The 22,600-nt window shown below is 42.8% G+C and overlaps 1 protein-coding gene across 2 annotated transcripts in view; it reads right to left on the bottom strand.

Moving 5' to 3' along the window:
* KAT7 (K(lysine) acetyltransferase 7) overlaps nt 1-9,639 on the bottom strand; it is a 29,641-nt gene extending 20,002 nt beyond the window's left edge. For both annotated transcript variants that reach the window (XM_004684321.2, XM_004684322.2), the window contains exons 1-4: nt 9,364-9,639; nt 6,470-6,617; nt 3,931-4,107; nt 2,286-2,525 (exon numbers count right to left, since the gene is read on the bottom strand). In XM_004684321.2, the coding sequence (XP_004684378.1) occupies nt 2,286-2,525; nt 3,931-4,107; nt 6,470-6,617; nt 9,364-9,378 (580 nt within the window). In that variant the 5' untranslated portion in view covers nt 9,379-9,639. The remainder of the gene's footprint in view (nt 1-2,285; nt 2,526-3,930; nt 4,108-6,469; nt 6,618-9,363) is intronic.
* Between the last annotated feature and the right edge of the window lie 12,961 nt (nt 9,640-22,600).

Raw genomic sequence — 22,600 nt, 5'->3', positions numbered from 1 at the left:
ATCATGTTTCATTTTATAACAAGTTAAAACCAATCTATTGGGTCTACATTAAAAGGTTAAAAAATGGCAACTGATCTTCTGACCTAGCAATTCCACTGGTATGAATTCATGCTAGATTTTCTAAAAGACACCAAAATATTTACATTCAAGACTATACACTACAGTGTTATTCAAAGTAGTTAAAAGTGAGGAACAATTCACATGACAATCAATATGAAAGAATTTAAATAACTTATCAACTATCAACATAATGGAATTCTCTGTACCTTTTAAACAGGTGGGCCTCTAATTACTGAAAATTTGAAATATTCAAGATATCAAACCAACCACTGTACATTTTCTTTTATAAATAACAACAAAAAAAGAAATATGTGCATACACACTTTTCTATGTGTATACAGAACTACCAGGATTCGTGAACAGCTTTCATGAAAAACTACCAACAGTAATTTTCTATCAGGGAACTGGTTCTAGAAATATGAATGAAAAAAGAACTTTTACTTACTACTTCAAACCTTCTTCAGTATTTTAATTTTTCACAAGCACATTAATACTTTTATACCAAAAATATTTTTAATGATACTGCTTTGCCTAAGAGTGGAACAGGATCAATAATTTTGGAAGCTCATAACATTTAAACTTTTCAAACTTTGGCAGTACATTTTAACAGAAAGTCAAAGTAAACATTCTTTTAATCCAACAGATTTGTATTTGCTTTCTGGTCTACCCCTTTTAAGGGGTTAACCCCGGGCATAAATAACACGTAATCAGGCCACTCTATGATACCATCTCCACTCTGGTATACTGCCCTAAGTCAGTACACTGACCCTAAGTGTTCTTCAAATTCTTAAGCATTCTCCCACCTCAGATCTTCTGGACTTGCTGTTCCTTCTACCCATGTTTATGTCCAGATACTCAAATGGCTCACTCATGTTTTAGAGGCTTCTGCTCAAATGTCACCATATGAACCCACTCTGTATATTCTCCCTTTCAGTATCTCCTACTTCTCTTCCCTCATAGTATTTATTTCTAGCTAATGCATTAGGTTTCATGTGTTTTATCTTAACCAGGTAAGACAAGAAGTTCTAATAGCATAGGGACTCTGATATGTTGACAACTACATCCCCGGAACGTAGAACTCTGGCTGGCACATGACACTCTATAAACACATGAGAGTAACAATTTGAGGGAGTATGCACAGTGACTAGCAAGGCTGAGACAAGTTCTTCTCCTCACTATATGGTAAGTAGCTCCCCTTACCTCTTAAAGCATATTAGCTATTTCTTGTACTAGTGTTTAAATGATGATGTCTCCATTGCTAGTTTTTCATTATTTAGCTCAAGGAAATTGACTTAAGCCTGACACAGATATCTTCTCTGAGTGATGACTGGTAAAGGACTCAAGGGAACTTGAATACAAAATGCTCTATGCATTTTGGTATGTTGAAATTATCTGAGAAACTGCTGTTAAGACCAGAAAAGGATCAAATAAACAAAACACTAGGGAAAACATAGGCTTACAGAACAACAAATAGACAGTTTTATGTCCTCAACTTGATGGCCACACCCAATGATCCATAAGGTTAAGTAGACCTAGTAGTGAAAAGCCTCAACATCCAATCAACACCTTCCAACTTAGGCAAAAGTTTAAGAGTCACTCAAATGTTACTCGTTCTCTGCATCTAAGCTGACCTAAGGACAACTAATAAGGTTTAAACCATTACAAGAATCTCTCAATAAGAGGCAGGTCAGTTATTAAAAAAAAAAAAAAAAAAAAAAAAAACCCACAGTGATAGATATTCAGTTATTTGAGAAGAAAATTTTATCTGGTTTAAACTTGTTATGTACCATAACATCAAGAATCTAAAACTAGCGAAATAAGGGCCATTTTAGTTTCAAAGTCCCTTCTTAAGAAATCTGTTTTACCATTTCCTCCACAGCTTTGGTCACAGGGCCACCATTCTGTGTTGGCTTACAGTGTTGGTGCTTATTAAAGTTGATGGGCCCCCCTTCAATGACATATTTGACAATAGCTGGTCTTCGGCTTCATTTTTACTGGGAAAGGAAGAAAGTGTCACTAGGAAATACTCTCAATATAATGAGTGGTACATCACGGTCAACTTCCTTGCAACCAAACCTATTACTATGGACAACAGGTCAAGAAGCAGAAATGCTTTATACTCAAGTGAGAAACTCAGTGTTACTCTGAGTCTGTGATCACTGAAGAGCCTACGAAGTTTGGTGATGACAGAACACAACCACAAAATACAACCTGGACACACTAACCTAGAGAGTTACAGCCTGGTGTGGGACACTTCATGTTGAAATTGTAGCTTTCATGGAAGCGACGACGCTTGGGGCGATGAGAGAGATCGCTGCCTGAGTCCTTTAGGGACATGTCCTTAGCAATGCTCTCATCGTGAGACACGTTGGGACTGGAGATGTCTATGTCAGACTCAGAAGAAGGTGCGTTTCCAGTTGGAGTTCGAGGTGGAGACTCATCATGATCAGCTGTATTTTTAGTTTCTAAAGCAAAAGCAATTGACAGAGCTTGTGAATGGGGTTCATTTATTGACAGGATTTATGTACTTAAAAATTCTCTTTCTCTGATTTAACCAACAACTTTTAGTCATTTATTTGCTTTAAGGCTAAATGGAAAATGAAGAGAAATCAAGATTCTTCCTTTTGTGCAGCTTTAAATTCTGACTAAAATCTTGGGTTTACTTAATACATCTGATGCATCTGATTCTTCCTAAGCCCCATTTGTAAGTAATTAAAACTTGGTAGAAATAACTTAAAAAAAATTTTAATAGAAATTTTTGCATAGAAGAATTGGGGTGTAGGCCAAAGTTGTGGAAGGTGAGAGGATTCACCAGATGGAGTAAGGAGCAGAGAGATGGATTTACTGAAATACAGTTAAAGGGAGCAGCAGGCAAGACAGGAGAGGTCTGCTGCTCCCTGCCTGGGCAGCCTTAGAGGTGACAGCACTGAGACTTTAACTCCTAGGCCATCAGAGACCTAGAAATAAATTTTTTGAACTTTACCAGTCCACTCTCCTTCCAGAAGATACAAAGGATGGAAGTTAAATGAAAATGGTTGTCTTTCTGGATGACACTGAGCATGAAAATATATTGAACTTGGCTCTTGAGCAAGGCCAAATAGAGAGCTCATGGTTCATCCCAAGAAGACAGCTACTATTCAGCTCTAGCCAATTATTACTATTGGTGAATGAGGACCTTCTAATGCTCCCAGAGCTTTCTAATAACCCAGGTCTTTACATGAAACTCCTGTATTTTTAAATACTGACAACACATTTTTTAGAAAATGTAAAACACTGCAAAGAAACCAAGAAATCATGATGTGAGGCTAGAAGCTCACCACTCTGCAACCTTTACGTCAAGGCCTCTGATGCTCGTGAGTCACAGCCACAATAGCTTAGATTCAACATTATTAAAGGTCACTCTTTCTCAGAAATCTATGGATAAATGGAATGATAAGCATGGCTATAAGAAAATCTGGTTCAAGTCTTCGTCGTCTGTGGGTAAGAGGGCCCATTTTGCCTACTATAGGTCTGCTAGTCCAGACTTCCTATGTTCTAGTACTAAGCTGTCCTCAGCATGACCTAAAAAAGGAATTGGGCAAATAGCGATTTACCTAGCTGAATTCTGCCCTGAAGGTGACCCACACAGCACAACAGACCTCTCCTGTCTTGCCCACTGCTCCCCTCAGCAGTATACTTCGTCAATCTGCTTGTTCTGCTCCCTACTCTGTCTCTGGTGAATCCTCTTCTCACCCCTGCACTTCTGGCCTGTACCCTAGTTCTGGATGGATAAATAAATAAATCTTAAAAAAAAAAAAAAAAGGGGGGGGGGAGGGGGGAATTTGACCAGTTCCCCTGTAATATATCTAAAATCATACCACACCCACTCACCTCTATCTGAAAAGTCAACCACTTGCTCAGTTTCTGAGCCAGAAGAACGAGTCTGCCGAAGGGGGTACTTTTTCGGAGTCACTGGGGTAGGTTGCTGCTGACTTCGAGTCACTCTCCTGGTAGAATAAGCAGGCTCCTCATTGCCAAATGACTGCAAATTTCGAACAGGGCTGGAATCTAATCCCAATTTTAAAAGATGACAAAATAATTAAAGAAAATCTGTTTATTTCCCATTCTTATGATTTAGTATTATGTAGGCCCTCCTTCAAATTTCACAAAAATCAATAAATCCCTAAAATAGCTATTTTATCAACAAAAACATAAGCAAAAGAGCCAGTCAGACACAGAACCATAATAATAGACAGGATTAATAGTTAAGGTTCTGAATTAAGACAGAACCTGACTCGAAACTACTCTACCATACCGACAAGTTATGGTTATCTTGGGCAAGTTAATCTCTTCATACCTATTTCCTTATCTACAAAAAATTATTGGGGCAGTAGCACATTCCTTGTAAATGTGTTGTGAGGAGTGAGATAATTCATGTGAAGCACTTAGTGTGATCCCTGGTATGTAGGTCTAATGCTTTATAATAACTATATTCTCTTCCCTTACTCTAACCCACCATAAATCAGGTTATTCTACTACTAAAGAAGAATATATGAGTATTTCCCTTTTTAAAGAATCTATTTTCTTCCTGATTACTACCCTTGATAACCCAAAGCAAAATCATAATAGATTATTTTAAAGTGTAAGCAAAGAATACAGCTTTTAATATTTTTTTTGGATGCAAAACCTATTCTGAAACACCTGGGAAACTTTTTACATTTCCAATATAATATTTAAAAAAGTAATAAAAGAAATAGAAAGCTGAAATTGAAGCATATTTTTAAGCAACAACGAGTCCTAAGATAATATGTAAATTTTATACCGCCTCTAGAAAAGAAAAGTGAAATTCTCATATTAGGGGATAAGGAACTTTAGCAGCGGGCAGTGGTAACACATCTGATACGGTGTGAATCTATTTCCCCGAATCATATACAGTGTTGTAAACCAATGTTACTTGAATAAAGGAAAAAATTTTTGTGTGAGGGAAAGAAACTGTTAGCCTATTGCTAGCAATTTGACACCTCTAGCAATATCTGCTACCAATTTGACACCAGTTCTACTTATAACCCATCTACAATAGACAGGGCCACCTTACAGAGCCAACATCATGAACGTTGATCCTAGGAGTTGTGTTTACCTAATATAGTAGCTAGGAAGAGAACGAGGGCTCATGCATTCCTATTTGTTTTAACCATTTGTAATTTTCAAGGTATTTAGGATATGACCAATTATACTTTCTAAGAACCTAATATCCCTTCCTTACATGTACTGTTCTTTCTGCCTAGAATAACATCTTCCCATCTTTTAACTTGTAATCATTTTAAGATTTCCACTTGGGAGATCTGCCCTAAGTTGGCTATCTCGTCGCTGAGCTTCCATAATAATCTAAGCAAATCTCTTTGGAGTCTTCACCACAAGGCATTACCATGATCAGTTTATAAATCTATATCTTGCACTACACTGAGCTCCTGGAGAACAAGAACCATGATTTTTCTCTTATGGTATCCCAGTATGTTGTATAATACCTGAATTACAGTAGTTATTTCACAATATTCTCCTTGAGCTCAAAAATATTAAGTTTTGAGAAGTCCAGAGACAACAGCTATACTTTAGTTGAAACATTAAATTAAAAAAAAAAAAAAGTTAGAAACAATTGCTCAAAGAGGGTGGCCTTATTTTTCTGCTTAAGAAACTGGTTTTTACTCACTTTGCAACATGCTCACATAGCAATAGCCAAATCTGCACTATCTAAATGCCTAAAGCACACTGCACTTTCCCCCTAAATCTATTCACCTACTGGTTCTAGCTCTGTTTATTAGTGAGTGTCTTCTTCCCCAGGGATTTCCTGAGTAGAGCCAGGAGGGGTCAGGTCAGCCCAAACCTAAGCCCATAGGGCTAGTAGTACTAGTAACCTTCAAACAACCTTCTAACACACAGGCTGTAGATTCTTTACTACCAAAGCAAAATTCTAGGTATTTACATACTGACAGTTGGGTGCAACTATTTATGCCTATTAATTGTGTATCTGACTGTAACAGACTTAAATGGGAGTTTGAAAAGTACTGATCTCCTCCAAAAACACATTCAAAAAATTATTTTATGTCCCTAAACCATTACAAACCTAAACCATTATAACAAGTGAAGAGTTAACATTTGTATTTACTAAAAAAATTTACTAAAAAAATTAAGTAACTCAGGTATACACATGTTACACATCCATTATACCTGACATAATTCCTCTGGGTCTACAAAATGGAAATAACTCAATAGAACCATTTTTAAAGACCTGATGATACTTCTGCAGTCATTCTCTGCGTATTACTAATTTCTGTCATCTGCACCAAGGCAAAGGACCTAGTTTCACATCATATAGCACAATAATATGATGACCAGGTAGCGAGGAGTGTTCAAGAAGAAGGAAGCCCTTTACCTTGGGAACTCTGGCTCAGCCGGGCTGAGGAGCGGGTGACTCGGGCAGATCGCCGGGAAGTGCCATCACTTTCTGAACTATCTGTGTGCTCGAGATCTGTAGAAAAATCGGAATCTTCGGTTCCATCTGAACTACTGCCTGCATTCCTCTGTAACACCATAGATCCAGACATTAGCACAAGAGCATTTATTCTGTGAGTTTGTAGTAATACTGGAAATAAAATGAACCGCGACGCTGAAAACACCAAGTTGAAACCTAAGAAAGGAGTCCAGTCAACTTCCCTTTATTTAGGGCAGTTAAGTGGAACAACCTTCTAAGTGCACCTCTGTGAAATAATGAAGAAAGATCATTTTTACCTTATTGTCACTAATTCTGAAACAAGTCCTTTTGGAGGCCAGTACCATAAGCTGGAAATAAAAGTACCCAAAATGGTCTCACTGATATCACCTTGCACATAATAGAAAATCCAAGGTAGTGAGGAAAATATTAGTGCTAGACTCTATTTTACTTATAGTAGCTTTCCTTCAAAGTCTTCATGAATAGCTATCATGTTTTAAGAAACCATATACTAATTTAAAATATCATAGTCTACAACTCTTGATTCCTAAAGAACATAAGCAGAAAAATATTAAACCCCTTCATTTTGGGGCCCTCCCTTGTTGGCACACCAGGTTAAAGTGCAGCACTATGCACAGCTACTGCAGCAAGAGTTCAATTCCCTGCCAGGGAACTGACCCACATGGTACAGCAGACCTCTCCTGACCCACCTGCTGCTCCCCTCAGCAGTGTATTTTCAGTACACCTGCCTGTTTTGCTTCCCATGCTGTCTCTGGTGGGTCCTCTCACCCCCCACATCTCTGGCCTGTACCCCAGTTCTTGTATGCATAAATAAATAAATCTTAAAAACAAAGAAGCCTTCATTTTTATGTTATCTACCATTGACATTTCTCCACATGAATTCCAAAAGTGCAAAAAAAAAAAAAAAAAGGGGCAGATTGTATATGATGACTCAGGCATTTCAGAAACAGGGCTTTTAAAGATCATCTTTTCAATTAATACTTATTCGCCAGTTATTAGCCCCCTGAAGAGTGACTAGCCATAAAGATAACTTTTTTCAATTGTGTATTAACACTGCCTTTTACTGAATCAAAAGGGGAAAAAGATTTGCTAAATGAAAAAAAGCACACACATACTTTCAAACCACCAAGTTCCAATTACTTTTTCCAAAATCTTAGGATTGGTTATATTTGGAGTTCATGTTTCCTGGAGTTTTCACAAAGGGATTACTTTGCTCATATACTGCAAATAACACTCCAAGATCAAACAGTAATATTTCTGCAGCAAGATATAAAAACAATCATACTACAAAGGAAGCACACAAAGACTTCAGTAGCATCAGGCAGGTGAGCACAACAAATAAGTTACTAAGAAAACTTAACACTTGTAAGAGCTGTTTATATTTGGGCACTGCAGAAAAGGAACTGCAACCTATTCCAAGGCACCAATACTATTTCTGCATTTAGTGAGCCTCAACGTAAATACCACCTACCAATACAGGCCATTTTAGGAGCCATTAAAAAGTATAAATATTTTATTTGAAAGCCTCTCTGAAGAGATTCCTGCCAAAATGAGCAGCACACCACCCAACTTTCTATTTCAAGGATACTCAACCCAGAACAAACAGAATCCTACAAAGTCATAGAAAATCAATAAGCTGGAGGGGAGTTTTAATGATCGCCTTGTCTATTTCACCAGTTAACCTAATCCCTGATCATATCTGCTTATCCATCCGTTCCTGGCCTGAACTCAGCTCTCCTCTCTGGCTTTCACCAACCTACCTCCCCTCTTACACCAGAGCAGACTTCACTTCACTTTCCCTTCACTTCCCTCCCGTAACACTTCGTATATACCTCCAAGTACAGAATTTATGAGCTCCTCCTGCAGTTATTTGTATGTCTATTTTCTCCAACAGTGATTTCCTTAAGCCAGGGATCATGTCTAATTACTTTGTAAGTCCCCAGCAGCCACCACGCCTAACAAGTAGTCAGTAAACATTTGTCGAACTGAATCTGATTTGTTCTGTAGTCCTGGCTCCGCTGCTGCCAGAGTGGCTCCCGCACTCCATTAAAGCCTATTTGTTCAGATGCCCAAGAGGGAGCGGGGGAGGGGCCCCCCAACAGCTCCCAAGTGCTCTTAAGTGCTTTCAATTCTAGGAAGTTTCTAATTTTACAAACTCTTGTGTCAGGCGCTGTCCAACCAAGCAAATAAATAAAATTCACAGCTTGGACGCAAAAGCACTGAGCGGGCTCCCTCGGGAATGGGCGCTGGTGCGCTGCCACCCAAGTCCCCGGCTTTGTTGTGCCCCCGCCCGGAAAGGAAGGCCTCCAAGCCCCGCCTCTGCACCTATCTGGAACACCGGCGCGAGGGGCGGCGACTTGCGGCCACCCAATCGCAACTCAGATAAACCGCGCCCCCGCGGGACAGACTGCCAAGTCCAGCCAATCAGGAGAGGAGGGATCGTTCTCCACAGCCAGTCGGAGAACGCTAGGTTCGGGCCCCGACGCCGCCTCCGCACGCGGGGAGGTGACCGTTGGGCCCAAATGGGCGGTGTCATCAGCCAATCAATACGCTTCTCGACGTTTCAGCGACCAATTAACGGGAAGAACGCCTCCGAGCCAGGCAAGCAGAGGGCGGGAATAGTTACAAGCATAGGCCGAGGCCAGGGTCGGGCCCACATTTTTCTGTTGGGTGAGGAGCGAGGGGAGAGGAGCTGAGCTAGATTCGCGGGAGCGGGAAGTTGGAACCCAACCACCCTGAGGCGTGGCCAACTGCGTCACGTTGCTCAATCGACTGTCCCTAGAAACCCGCCATCTCTCCTATCCCGTTCCCCTTACCTTTCTTCGCGGCATTGCCGGCGGCTGCGGCCCGACAGTTCCGACTCGGGCAGCGGCGGCAGCAGCAGTAGGAACGGTGGCTCCGGCGGGCTCCGTGGCTGCCTCTGTAGCAGTCCCAATCCTGCGGACGATCCCAAGTGCCTCCTGCTTCACCGTCTAGAGCCTTCTGCGCAGGCGCCGCGGGCTGAGGCGCTTTTTCCTTCACTTCCGGCTGGGGCTCGCGTCACTTGACGTTACAAGCCGGAGAGGGTGCTGGGAGGTCTCGTTTCTTCTTGTGAAGCCAGTAAGCGCCATTTTAGAATTGGGCAGAAGGTGGTCCGATTTGCGGAAAGCGAGACCAGCCATTTTTTAGTTAGGGGAACTGAACCTGTATTGGACGTGGGTAGCCATTCTTGTTTGGGGCAAGAGCTAGGCAGTTGAAGTTACTGGTTCTCATCTTTACCTTGGGCAAAATTTCCCTTCCGTATCTTTTTACGTTCGGTAGTCGAGAAAGGAAATCCCCAGAATCCATCAGGTTGCTGAAACTTAACTCCTTCGTTGACTAATTGATTAAAGGACCTTTTCGTTTTTCATATAAACGCCAAGTTGGAAAGATATTTTGCACAAGAAACTGTTTTAAGAGCCTTCCTGTGTCTCCAAGTGGTTGGAACGGGGCTAATAAGAAACGAAAGGTAGCGTCCATCATCAGCAAGTTTCTTGACTGGTAGAGGAGACATTGTCCTTGTTCTCGGCGAACAGCAAGTAAAGTTAGTGGTTCGCTTCGCAGAAGGAGGCGACACCCCTCTTCAGAAACTGTAACTCCAAAGAAACCCCATTTAGCTCTGTGTTGAGCCCCTATCCAGCCCCATTATGGTTCGAGACCCCTGGATGTCCCGCGTTTGGAGTGGGCACTGCCGTGCCTGAGTCAGAGAAACACTGAACCCCGTTTAGTCCAATGACCTCTGGAAATCCAGATGCTTGAGCCAGGGGAGGAAGTGAGCTGCAGCTCAAAAAGGCATGGATGTTAAAATTATCAGAAGGCCTGTTTTGAAAGGACCTAGAAGGATGAAAGGACCTAGAAGGAGTTTGTCACAGATGTAAGGCTGGAAGGAGAGATCTAAGAAAAGACTGGGAATTGGAGAAGATTTATTGGGGATGTTACGTCGCTGGAGAAAAGGCCACGAGAGGATCAAGGCTTGGCCAAGAGCGACTATTGGGAATCCTGGCCAGCTCGGTCTCTAAGTTAGGAACCCAGTTTTACCTGAGGCCATCTAAGCTGGAGATCCAGCTCACCTCTCTGGCACCCCCACCCCAGCAGAGCTAAAGAACAAAGGAGCAGAAGGTAAACATCTCATTGGTGTGATAAAGAGTACTCTGAAGAGTTAAAGTCATCCTTACCCAGTGCTCTCCTTGAGGCTATCCTGGTTTGCTAACACAGGCAGCTTTTAGCCTTTAGTATTTAGCTTTCAATGTTTCATATAAATAATTTGGAATAACCTGATTAGGTTGAACTGCACATAAGAACTTTGAGAAGGACTCGAATTTCTTCTGCTTTTGTATCCCCTCAACACATAAGCATTCAGTTTCACACTATTTTGTACTTAATGTGTGAGGTCACTCTAGGATGTTCTGGCTCCAGGACTAGTGGTAAGGAGCTCTAATATTAAAGCACCTATCTCATTTCTTTCATTCTTTCATACATTCCTAATACTGCCCCTACCATGCTCCACCCACAGTTAATGCTTGCTAGTCAATCAGACTCTATTGTCTTACAATCTCTGAATGGATAGCACTCAAGGATGGTGACATATCCCACCCTGAAAGTTGGTATTTTAAAAAAGAGCTTTAGAATAAAAAAACTGTCCATCACAAATGCCAGCTTTACATATTATTTGATACTAGTTAATCTCTTACACTGGACTCTCCAGCACTACAGCTGACACAAAATAGCTTACAGTTTCATTTAGACATGGTTCCTGTCTTTGGAAAGTGTACACTGGTAAAAAGGTGGAAAATCTAACAGCAGTAGGATAGAAATATGATGCTAAGTATATTTAAAAAGGGGGAGGGGAGATCCTAAATCCTTTTTCTTTTTTATGTTTTTCTCTTTTATGTATTTATGCATACAGAACTGGGGTGCAGGCCAGAGGTGCAGGGCCAGTGAGAGGATTCACCCATAACAGAGCGAGGAGCAGAACACTGAAGTACACTGCTGAGGGGAGCAGTGGGCATGTCAGGAGAAGACTGCTGTGCCACATGGGTCACCTCTGGGGCTGGGGATCAAACTCACACTGAAGCAGCTGTTGCCAGTTTCACAGTGCTGTGCTCCAACCTGCTGTGCCACCAGGGAGAGCCCCTCTATTTTTTTTTTAACCAAATATAATCTTTACTTTGAGCAATATTTTCACCATGACACACTTAACTCTCAAAAGAGGCATTAATATTGGTTTCAAAGCCTTTGACCAGTTGCTTCCCTGCCCGCCCATAGGCTGGACACCCCACAGGTATGTCCACTGCTCCTCCTGCCTTTAGGCTTTGTCACAGGCTTTTTTTCCTGCCTGGACATATCCTCTCCCTTTAAAATGTACTTTCTTCAGAAGGCCTTGCCTGATTTAAAATAGTAGGGCTTGGTGATATGTGATTTTGCACTTATTGCTATATTTATAGTTTTTCTTAGACAATCTAGTAGCTGTTCTGTTCCCTTGCTTCTTCCCAGATAATAGGAACATAACTAATAATTATTTTATTCATCAGCTCTCCTAGTGTCCACAATGGGTTTTTGATGTACTTGAGATTTGAATCTCAGCTCTCCCTGGTGGCGCAACCGGTTAAGGCGCAGTACTGCAAGCTAGCAGCAGCCACTTCAGTGAGAGTTCGATTCCTGGCCCCAGAGGTGACCCACATAGTGCAGCAGACCTCTCCTGACTCCCCTGCTGCTCCCCTCAGCAGTGTATATCAATGATCTGCCTGTTCTCCCCCCTACCCTGTCTCTGATGAATCCTCTTACCACCCCTCCACCTGTACCCCAGCTCTGTATGTATAAAATAAATAAATCTTAAAAAAAAAGATTTTAATCTCAGCTCTTCCACTTTAAATCTGCATTGCTCTTGAACAAATTTTGAAATGTATCTGTGCCTCAGTTTCCTCATCTGTGATCAGAGGCACTAATAAGCACCTCACAGGTTGTCATAAGGGTTAAAGGAGAAGATTGTTGTAAAGTGCTTATCTCCATTCCTGAGAGAGTAAGAGCTCAACAATGGCTGCTGTTATTGGTACTTGTAATTCCAGTCATCCCAGTTATGCCTCTAACATCCTAATGTTTGTGACTGTATCTGTACATTGGTCTCAGTGGTTTGTCTGTTCACTCTCACTTTAGCTCAGGAGACACAAAGTGATTGCCGAGGCATCATATACCACACATTGAGACACACCAGATGCAAAAACCACTGTGTGTCCTCAGGCCAGTAAGCTTGTTGTTCAAAAACACTGTAGAACATTAATGGGAAAAGGGCAGGATTAGCATGGTTCAACAGTAGTACAGAGGAGGAAGTGGAAACCTTTGTCTAGAGAGTTTAGGAAAGGATTCATAGTAGAGGTGAAATAAGAGTAAACTGTTATAGGAGAGAAAAATTGCCAGTCAAAAGGAATGGATGCTTTCCCTGCAAAGGGACCCAGCACACACAGACTGCCGAGGTGCATTGCGCCTTGCATATGGAGGTGACTAACAGCGTGGTGGAGGAGGAGTGGTTGCCAAAAGAAGACACAGGAATGGACTGGGGAAGTAGTCCACCCAGAACCTTGACCGCTCTGCTAAGGAGTCTGAACTGGAGGTGACGGGGACTCTGGAGTCAGCAGAGGAGGCCCATCATCACACTTGTACTCTAAAGCTGTCTTTCTGGAATCTGTGAGGGGGCTGATCCGAGTGGCTGAAGTGCTGCTATGTAACCTTACCCAAAGTTGAAGGAGGGATTCAAGGGCAAGGGTCACAGGGGCAACCTTTTCTCTATGTCCTTGTGCATTTTCTCTGCTGTGGCTGTTATTTTGTCTCCTCAGTGACATTTAGGAGCACCCTGAAAGATCTCTTTAATTTCCTTTAATGTGATCCCATTGTCAGTAAAATGACAGGCACCATATTTCAAACACAAAGTGCACTTGTTTGTTGTTTTCCTTTGGAAGCCTGGGAGTCCTGGAGGTTGGGAGCCTCACCTGAGTGACCACTGTCTCCAGCCTCTCCCTTGCTGCCTGGCATCCAGAAGGGCTCAGTGAATGGGACAGCTACTGCCAGGTGTTGGCTCAGTAAGGAAAGACTTGCGCAGGGTCAGCATTCTCTCTCCTTTAAGCTGCTTTTGACCAGTGATATGCCTATTAGGGACAGCAGTTTCCTCTGTGTGCAGCTTAAGTGTCCTAGAAGATGGGGAAAACTTGCCTTGACCTTTTTAAGGCAATGTTAGTGTAGCCAGACCAGTCTTGTAAGTTCTAAGTAAAATCTTGGCCTAGTCTCTATCCCCTTGGGAAACTTGTAGAGGTTGTTGATGTGATTCATATTAAAATCTTTTCGGTCATATCTGCCTTAAAAATAGCATGGTCACTAATGATTGCTCCTTACAGGAGATGGCCTGGAACTTCTCTTACCTTCTAGGCCACTTGTTAATTTGTTCTCATGTCGCCCTTATTCACCATCCACCCCCAGCCCCACCCTGGAGGAAGGCATTGGACAGATCCCAGCAGGCTGAGGCATAGCTCCCCGCCTCTGCAGCTGGGGTTATAAATAACCACCAAAACTAAACAGTCAAATAACTGCATTTTGAAAATTGCTTAAGAAAAATCACTCTGATCTGGATTCAATAGCAGTTATCCCACTCCTGCCCTTCCACCTCCCCCACCCCCTTCCTCCACTCATCTACCTTCTTCCCAGATCCAAGTTCCCTAGGGAAGTCATCCCAGCACAAAGCCATTGTATGATGAAGACATCCTTTTCCATGTTTGACAGGGCCAGAGCCCTCCAGGGCTGTAGTTATAGTTACACAATGTTGTTATGGCAGCAGAGGCCTCAGGGTAACATATGTTCCTGGGTGGTAATTGGGTTTGCTTTAGCTGACTGTCTCTCCTTGGGTTCTCCATGCCCAATTCACTTATCAAGAAGGTCAGGCAGGGAATTGTCTTTATGGATGGGCCTTCATTTTTACATTCCAGCGAAACCAAATTCCTCTTTATCCCCCAGAATGGAATGTGCCCAATGATCTCAGATTGAGACTTTTTAGACTGCAGGCACTTTCAATTATTCATTCAATAAATATTTATCAAACATCTGATAAGAGCTAGGTATCAGGGCTGGGATCTGAGTGTGCACTGTGAATAAACAGGTGTGGTCCCTCCCCTCCTAGAACTGACAATTTAGGACAAGAGTGTATAGGAGGGGGCTGGGAGTGTGACTTTCACCGCCCCAACCCTCTCTTCTTAATACTTTTCAAAAAGTATTAACCCAGTGTAAGAACACTAAGTAAACCTTTGAGAACATAAAAGATATCCTTAAGCTCACTGCTGCCACAAAGCTACATTTTATATTTTGCCCTTTATTTTTTCTCCATACGCATACATTTTATTATATGTGCATGTTTTTGTATAGCTGAGTTCATCGTCGACATGGAATTTCATTTTAAAAAGGATTTATTTATTTACGCATACAGAGGTGAGATACAGCCAGAGGTGCAGAGGCTGTGAGAGGCTTCACCAGAGACAGAGTTGGGAGCAGAACAAGGTACACTGCTGAGGGGAACAGCAAGTGGGTCAGTAGAGGTCTGCTGTGCCCTGTGGGTCAGCTCCCCAGCCAGAGACTGGACTCAGGATATAGCAGTGATAGCACTGAGACTTGACCCCTAGGCCACCAGGAAGGCCTAGGATATTCAGTCTAGTTTGTTTTTATTTTTCTCTTTTTTCCTTCATACATCCTATTCATTACTCATTTTTCTATGGGAGTCCTCATGATTTTTTTAAGTCTGAACAAGAAGCAGGTGGTAGGTAGATGAACAGGTAGGCAGGTAGATTGCTATATAGTAAATGCTTTGTTGAGCCATATTCAGTTATGGAGTCAATATTGCAAGAAGGCAAAACATTTGCATTATAATGACTTCTCTAATGATTTCACCTCACTCCTTACCTCTGGCTTCCCAATTACATGTCAGTGGTGAATGAGATCTACAGGTTATTGAGAAAGAGAATGAGATTGTAAACAGAATGTTTAGATGATACAGGTGATAACTAACTTCAGCAAGCATAGAAGGCCACTTTAAAAGCTGTAGCTTTTGGGCCCTCCCTGGTGATGCAATGGGTTAAAGCGCGTACTGTGAAGCTAGCTACAGCCATTTCAGCACAAGTTGGATCCCCAACCACAGAGGTGACCCGCATGGCACAGCAGACCTCTCCTGTCCTGCTCACTGCTCCCCTCAGCAGTGTATTTCAATGGATCTGCCTGTTCTGCTCCCACTCTGTCTCTGGTGAATCCTCTCACCCCACCTGTACCGCAGTTCTATATGCATAACTAAATAAATCTTTAAAAAATTAAAGAAAAAAAAAAGCTGTAGCTTGCTCTTGCCCACTACAGAAACTATTTTCCTGGTGACTTATGAGAAACTGAGTCCCAGAAAAGTTTCCCAAAGTAATGAACTTCAGGGGAATGAAAGATGACCAATGTGTAAGCTGTGGGTCATTTTATTTGTTGGGAGATACATTCCCAGGAATGGGGACTAGGAATGGATCCCTGAGTCATTTTGTATGTTTAACCAGTCTCTCTTGTGACTAACTACCCAAATGAGGGATGCAAGCTACAATTAGGAAAAACATTTCTCCATTTAAGGCAACCAATCCACATAGAGTCCAAACCCACAACCCCTGGGCCTTGGTCTCACTCGAACCAATGGCATTACTGACCCTAATCCAACCTTGAGGGTTAAGGGTGATTTTCTTACGAGTCTGAAAATCACAGTAGGTTGAGTGAATATCTCTCTGGCCATTTTCTTACCTGCCTAGCGTTGCCAGTAGATGTCACTACACCAAGCCACATTCTCCAAAGACTGGAAGGGGAAATAGGGGCTTCAGAAAGACTGAGTTTGACCATCATGACTCTCTTTTCCAGGGCTTCCATTAATACCTCTGGAAACCTTTCAAGGATATGTAACAGGTGGTTCCAGACAGCACGAAGCCTGAACTCAGTAGGTCAAGACCCCAGCTTCTGGGCAGAGTCAAGGGTTCTTATCCAAGGGCCTTTTCCAGGTTGGGTGGGGAACACAGCTGCTGGAGGAAGGGTGGCAGGGTGTGCAGACCATTTAAAGGGGGAGGACATATGATAGAGTTATCTAGGAACAAGAGGCATAGTTTTGGGGCTGTTCCAAATGTTACTGTGGAGCTGATACCTTCGGCAAAGTACTCCACCCAGCCTCCACCCCTACCTCTCCATCCTCACTGGCAGAGGCTATCCTTCGCCTGAGGACTGCCAAGCTGGGGCTGACACATCAGTTTTGGGATTCCCCAGTGCCAGCCAGACATAGCCACATCATACCAAGATACTGGGAAAGTTCCTAGCTGTTCTTACCATCATTATGGGTTTCCTTCAAGACTATGTAATAAGCAGAATTGATAATCTGAGGATAAGAGCCATTGTCAGTTCTTCTGTGGGGACTATTTTTGTTACATGTGCATCTATAGGATAAAGACTGAACTCTGTGCCTGGCCTACAGTGTCCTGCATGGCCCGTCCTCTCCTGTTCTGCTCCCTATTCTGTCTCTGGTGAATCCTCTCACCCCACCTGTACCCCAGTTCTATATGCATAACTAAATACATCTGTTAAAAAATAAAACAAATAGAAGCTGTAGCTTTCTCTAGCCCACTAAAGAAACCATTTTCCTGGTGATCTATGAGAAATTGAGTTCCGGCCTCAATTTCATTTTCTGAGCTGCAGTCTCATCTGCCTTCCCGCAGTTCTTAGGGAGTACACTGGTCTCTTCTACTTTGCACATACTTTTTACTCTGCCTAGAATGTTCTTTCCCTATATTATTCTTCACCAATTCCTCCTAATCCTTCACATATCAAGTCAGGTGTCATTTTCTCAGGGCGTTCTTCTGAGTCTTCCAGAGTAGATCAAGGCCCCCATTTCTATCCATGTAGAGCACCCTGTGCTTTTCTTCACAGCATTTGTCTCAGTTCATAATAACACATCTTTTGGTGACTACTTGTATTCTTTTCCTTCTCTCCCCAACACATATCTCAGACCGCAGTTTCGATGAGGGTAGTGTCCATCCTACTTAAAATTGCATCCTCAACACCTAGCACAAAGCATGGCACTTAGCAGGCACTCAGTAATTTTGGATGAATGAGTGAATGGCAAGTTGGTAAATGAAGTTAGAAACAGTGCACACATTCAGATAGCATTTATATATGAAGTATATTGCCTCATTCTGGTTAATTATAGGGTTCAGATAAATTCATCAAATTGGTCAACAGAAAAGTGGAGGTTACCATATGAGGCTAAATTTAAAAGACTGGAGAGATAGAAGCTGAGGATATGATCTGTGTATATGAAAACATGAAGAGGATAGATGTGCATTTGTTAACCAAGCCCCAAAGATTAGCACAAAGGAAAATCTTTTGACAACTAGACTGTGGACTCCCCAGAGAAGGGGCCATATGTTCTTCATCTCTGTTCCCCAGTTTCTAGCACACTGCTTTGCATACAGCAGAAGCTCAAGACATGTATGTTGAACTGTTTTGTTCACTGAAGCTAAAAGTAGGTAAAGTTGGGTCTGCTATAAGGTAGTATACAGTTTTTCACTTGGGAAACCCCAGCAGCAAAAAGAGAAAAGTCTGAATAGGGTCAAAAAGAGTTCCTTTACATGTATACACAATAGCTATACAATGGATGCTTTCAGGGACATTAGGGCTATTCAAGGCCCATCCCTTGACCTTTTGAGATCATCCTTATGAAGGGCAGTTACCACATGCTCTCACCAAATGCACCCGCTTTCTACTACCAGGGACCCAGTTCTCAAGGGTATAAAACAATGGTCTTACCCTATTTCACATTCAGGAACCTCCAGGCTCTTGGGTACAGGCCCCTTGGCTCCCCTAGGCATGTGCTACTTTGGCTTTCACTAGAAGAGAAAATTCCCGAAGGTGGTGCCCTTTGATCAGAAGTAAAAAACGGCTGCATCTCTCAGGGCAACCAGAGCCTGGGCCTGGTATTCCTGAGCCCACAGCAGGAAGGCCATTAGCTCCCCCCCACACACCCCCAAGAATCCCTACACCAGCATCCCTGGCATTTAGCCCTCTGTCCCTGGCACTTAACCCCCTGGCCCCTTAAGTAGGGACATTTCAAAAAGTTTTTCTTAGAACCATGGAGGGCTTAAAAGAATTCTTGTACATTAGGAAAATCAGCTGTTGAGCTGCTCAACCTCACATATTTCTGCATCTCCAGGACTTCAAGAAAAGGTTGTGGATTTGGATGTGTGTCCACTAGCCTCATTCCAGCCATTTCCACTGGACTCATTCCAGACGGTACCTGAGTCTTGGGTCCCAGGAGAAGCAGAAGTTGCATCTTGTCCCAGATCTGGGTCCAAAGGCATAGCCATCAAGATAATAGAGACTGTGGCTTGGTGGTTGTGTGCTGTGTACCACGGAAACTAGTCCCAGGGGCTTCGCCTCTCTGCACTCCCCTTCCAGCAGCCTATAAATCAGAGTATTAAATACGGTGGGGATCCTTTCCCTCACTCCTCTGACTCTGGGGCTCCCTGCCAGGCAGAAGCCTGCAAATGAAGCAAGGAGGAAAGAGAATGGGCAGCAGGCAGGGGTGCCCATCACTTATCAACCAAACATGGTCAGTCACTTTCCAGCAGTGCTCTGGCAGCCTGGGCAGCCAGCATTTTCTGGCAATGGAGAGCACAGTTCTGCAAGAGTTCCCCTTATTTGGCTGCCCTGTGTCAGAAGCAGGGGACCAGAGTCAAGGGGGAAGTCCCTCTCTCCCTTCACACTGGCAATTTTAGAATTACAACACACTTTGGTTCTAGATACATTCCTGTCTCCTTTTCCCTCTCTTTTGTAAGTTTCCCCAACAGTCTCTGGTAGTTTTTGACCCAAGTAGAGCTTTCTCATTTTACCTGGCACAGTGCAGAGCTCTGGCAATCTTCCTGAAAGGGCAACACCACCTTCTACCTCCTTTAATACTGCTCTGGTTTCTCCTTAATGGGAATCCCCTAAGTTCCCCATCTCTCTGCTCCCCTAAGCTAAGAAGCTCGGGAAAAGGGAATGGATTTGGTCCTAAGTTAGTCCACAGGAAGAGGGACATGTTTTTACAAAGGATAAGTTCCCCAAAATGTTCACTCCCCCACCAGGAGCAGCTGAAACCTGCCAGACTGAGCCTTCCCTGCAACATAAACAAAACCTGAGCTCTAGAGAGTTTAGGGTTGGGGGAGGTGACAGAGAGGCAGGGGAGTGGGTTAGGCCTGTATTCTTTGCCCTTCAACTTCTAGAACAGGCTGGACCTTTAGGTCAGTTCAGTGTCATTCTGACAATGTCACTACTGGTTATACACAGTCTTTGAAAGCAGGTGGACCTGTCACTTCAAGTCAGAACCCCTTCAAACATGTCCTGATTGCTCTAAGTCTCAGTTTGCTGGCCTGTGATATGGGCATGATTTTATCTACTGTATAACATAGCCATGAGGGTTAAATGAGATAACGTGGAGCACCTATGCAGTGTAGCAAGGGCACATGGCTTGTGGCATCCCAATTATGTTCTTTCTTTCCTGGGTTCCTGACATTACTGTGTCTACCAATAATGCAGGCTTCTTATGCATTTGGAGGGATGCAGATACCTGCTGGCTTGAGGATTCCAGGATTTCTGTTTGGGGGAATAATTCACTATTATTGTGTTTGAGGTGTATCGGGCTAGAAATTGACAGTGTTAATATCTAAACACTGTTCGGACATTGACATTCTGGACAAAAACCACTGAGGTCAGAGAATTGGATGGAGCTTCTGAGACAGATGCCTAATAAGGTCAAAGGAAGATGCTAAACTGTGTGGTATTATCAGAGTAGTATAGAAGAAGCAAAGCTAAGCTGCTTCCTGCCCCAGTGGAACACCAGCTACTTGGTAGCCTACTGGGTTTTGCCCCAGTGAAATGGAAGCAGGGGTTGCAGAGGCCACTGGTGGAATGTACTGGAACATTTCAGGCCCTTTCTCTATATAACACAACTTCTCTAGGCATTGAGCCATCGGGGCTTCCAGGATTAGAGGCAAGTTCCTCACCCTCCACCATGTACAACAGGAGAAATCTGCTCTGAAAGGAGCACTCTTCTCAGTCAGTGCCAACAGGTTTCTCAGTTCAGTCCTTTGGGACTTTTTATTAGTTAGAACTGGTTGCTTCTGCTTTTTTGTTGTTATGTTGTGGAATACATGTGTTGGGCACAGGATATCCATGGGAAAAACCAGGAATAGATACCTAATTCAGTCAGGGTGATTGATTAATTGGACAGTATGTAACCAAACTTTATGCGGCCTCACAACACCTGGACCCATCCCTACTTTCAGGGCTTTTGGCCTCAACCTTCAAGAGTGATCAGAAATACTAGTTGGGGGAACATTCAAATCTTAAATAACTAACATGACTCAACATTGCTGGATGTAGTGGCTACCAAGAAATAACTGAGCAAATGGGTCATTTTGCTGAGAATTGTGGAGAAAGGACAAATATGGATAAAATGACTTAGGAGAAATGTTAAAACTACCCATAAGCCTATACAAAACAATAGGTTACACAAGATGAACATCTCAGTCCTGAGGGAATCATTCCTCAACTGACAAGGTCAGTTGAGGAAGGTTTGAAGGAATTCTAAGTAAAAATTGAAGCAGGGCCTCCCTGGTGGCACAAGGATTAAGTCTCAGCACTATCAAGCTATCACCAAACACTGTAGCAAGAGTTTGATCCTCCACCCAGGAGGTGACCCTCATGGCACAGCAGACCTCTCTTGTCTCACCTGCTGCTTCCCTCAGCAGTGTATTTCAGTAGATCCACCTGTTCTGCTCCCCACTCTGTCTCTGATGAAGCCTTTCACCCACCTCCCATCCCCCGGCTTCTCTGTCCTACACCCCAGTTCTTGTATACATAAATAAATAAAATCTTTACCAAAATTTTAAAATTAAAAAGAAAGTGCAGCAGATGACAGTGAAAATGATGGAGTTGCAGGGTGGGGACATCTTATTTACCAAGACACAGAAAAGAATCTATGGTTATATTCTGCAATTATCTATTATAAAAGCCCTTATGGAGGATATTTTTGGCTCTGAAAATAAGCAGTGAAGCCTACACCCTAGGTTTAAAGGAAATCAGACTACAGATTAACTTTCAAATCACACATCCATTCTGTTATCTTTATAATAGCTGTGAATTGGCTTCCCATGATACTTGGATACCTGTATGCAAGTGATGTGAGGACCTGGGAGAGGGGTTGGATGTAGCATCAGATGGAAATCACTTGGGGTATGGTAGCTTATCTGCCCCTAAGAGTAACTATATTTTTGAGGCAGATTGGAAGAAGGTAAATGGAACAGCAGAGAAAGAAAAGAGAAATCTAAAGGAGGTGAAACAAATAGGCCTGTGTTATATCCACAGTCTCCAACATCTTCCCAAGACTGATTTCTTAGGGGGGCTGGGAAAGTCAGGTGTGAGAAATACAAACTGTTCCCTCTGAGGTACTGCTCTAGAAACCAGATGGTTCCCCAGGGCATCCATAACACAAAGCATAGCAGAACTAGAGTTTATTGTAATTAATTTTCCCTGATGCTCCACTGTTGCATGCTCGTGACAGGACTAGATGTAGTAAAGTGGGGACCAAGACACATCTATTCTCCTCAGGCAGCTTATGCATTTTATTTATTTATTTAAAAAAGTTATTTATTTATTCATATGAGAACTGGGGTACAGGCCAGAGGTGCAGACAGGTGAGAGGGTTCACCAGAGACAGAGTGGGGAGCAGAACAGGCAGATGGACTGAAACACACTGCTGAGGGGAGCAGGAGAGGTCTATGCCATGTGGGTCTCCTCCCTGGCCAGGGATGCAACTCATGCTGCAGTGGCTGCAGCTAGCTTCATAGTGCTGTGCTTTAACTTAACCCTTGTGCCACTAGGGAGGCCTTTATTCTTTAATTAAAAAACCAAAAAACAAAAAACAACTACAACCACCATCTATATATACCTCTCTACTCTTCC

The sequence above is a fragment of the Condylura cristata genome, unplaced genomic scaffold (genome assembly GCF_000260355.1).
Source record: "Condylura cristata isolate star-nosed mole 26May11 unplaced genomic scaffold, ConCri1.0 scaffold00017, whole genome shotgun sequence".
NCBI classification, from domain to species: Eukaryota; Metazoa; Chordata; class Mammalia; order Eulipotyphla; family Talpidae; genus Condylura; species Condylura cristata.
Note: the sequence above shows the minus strand (reverse complement) of the source record. Positions and strands in the feature narration are given on the sequence as shown.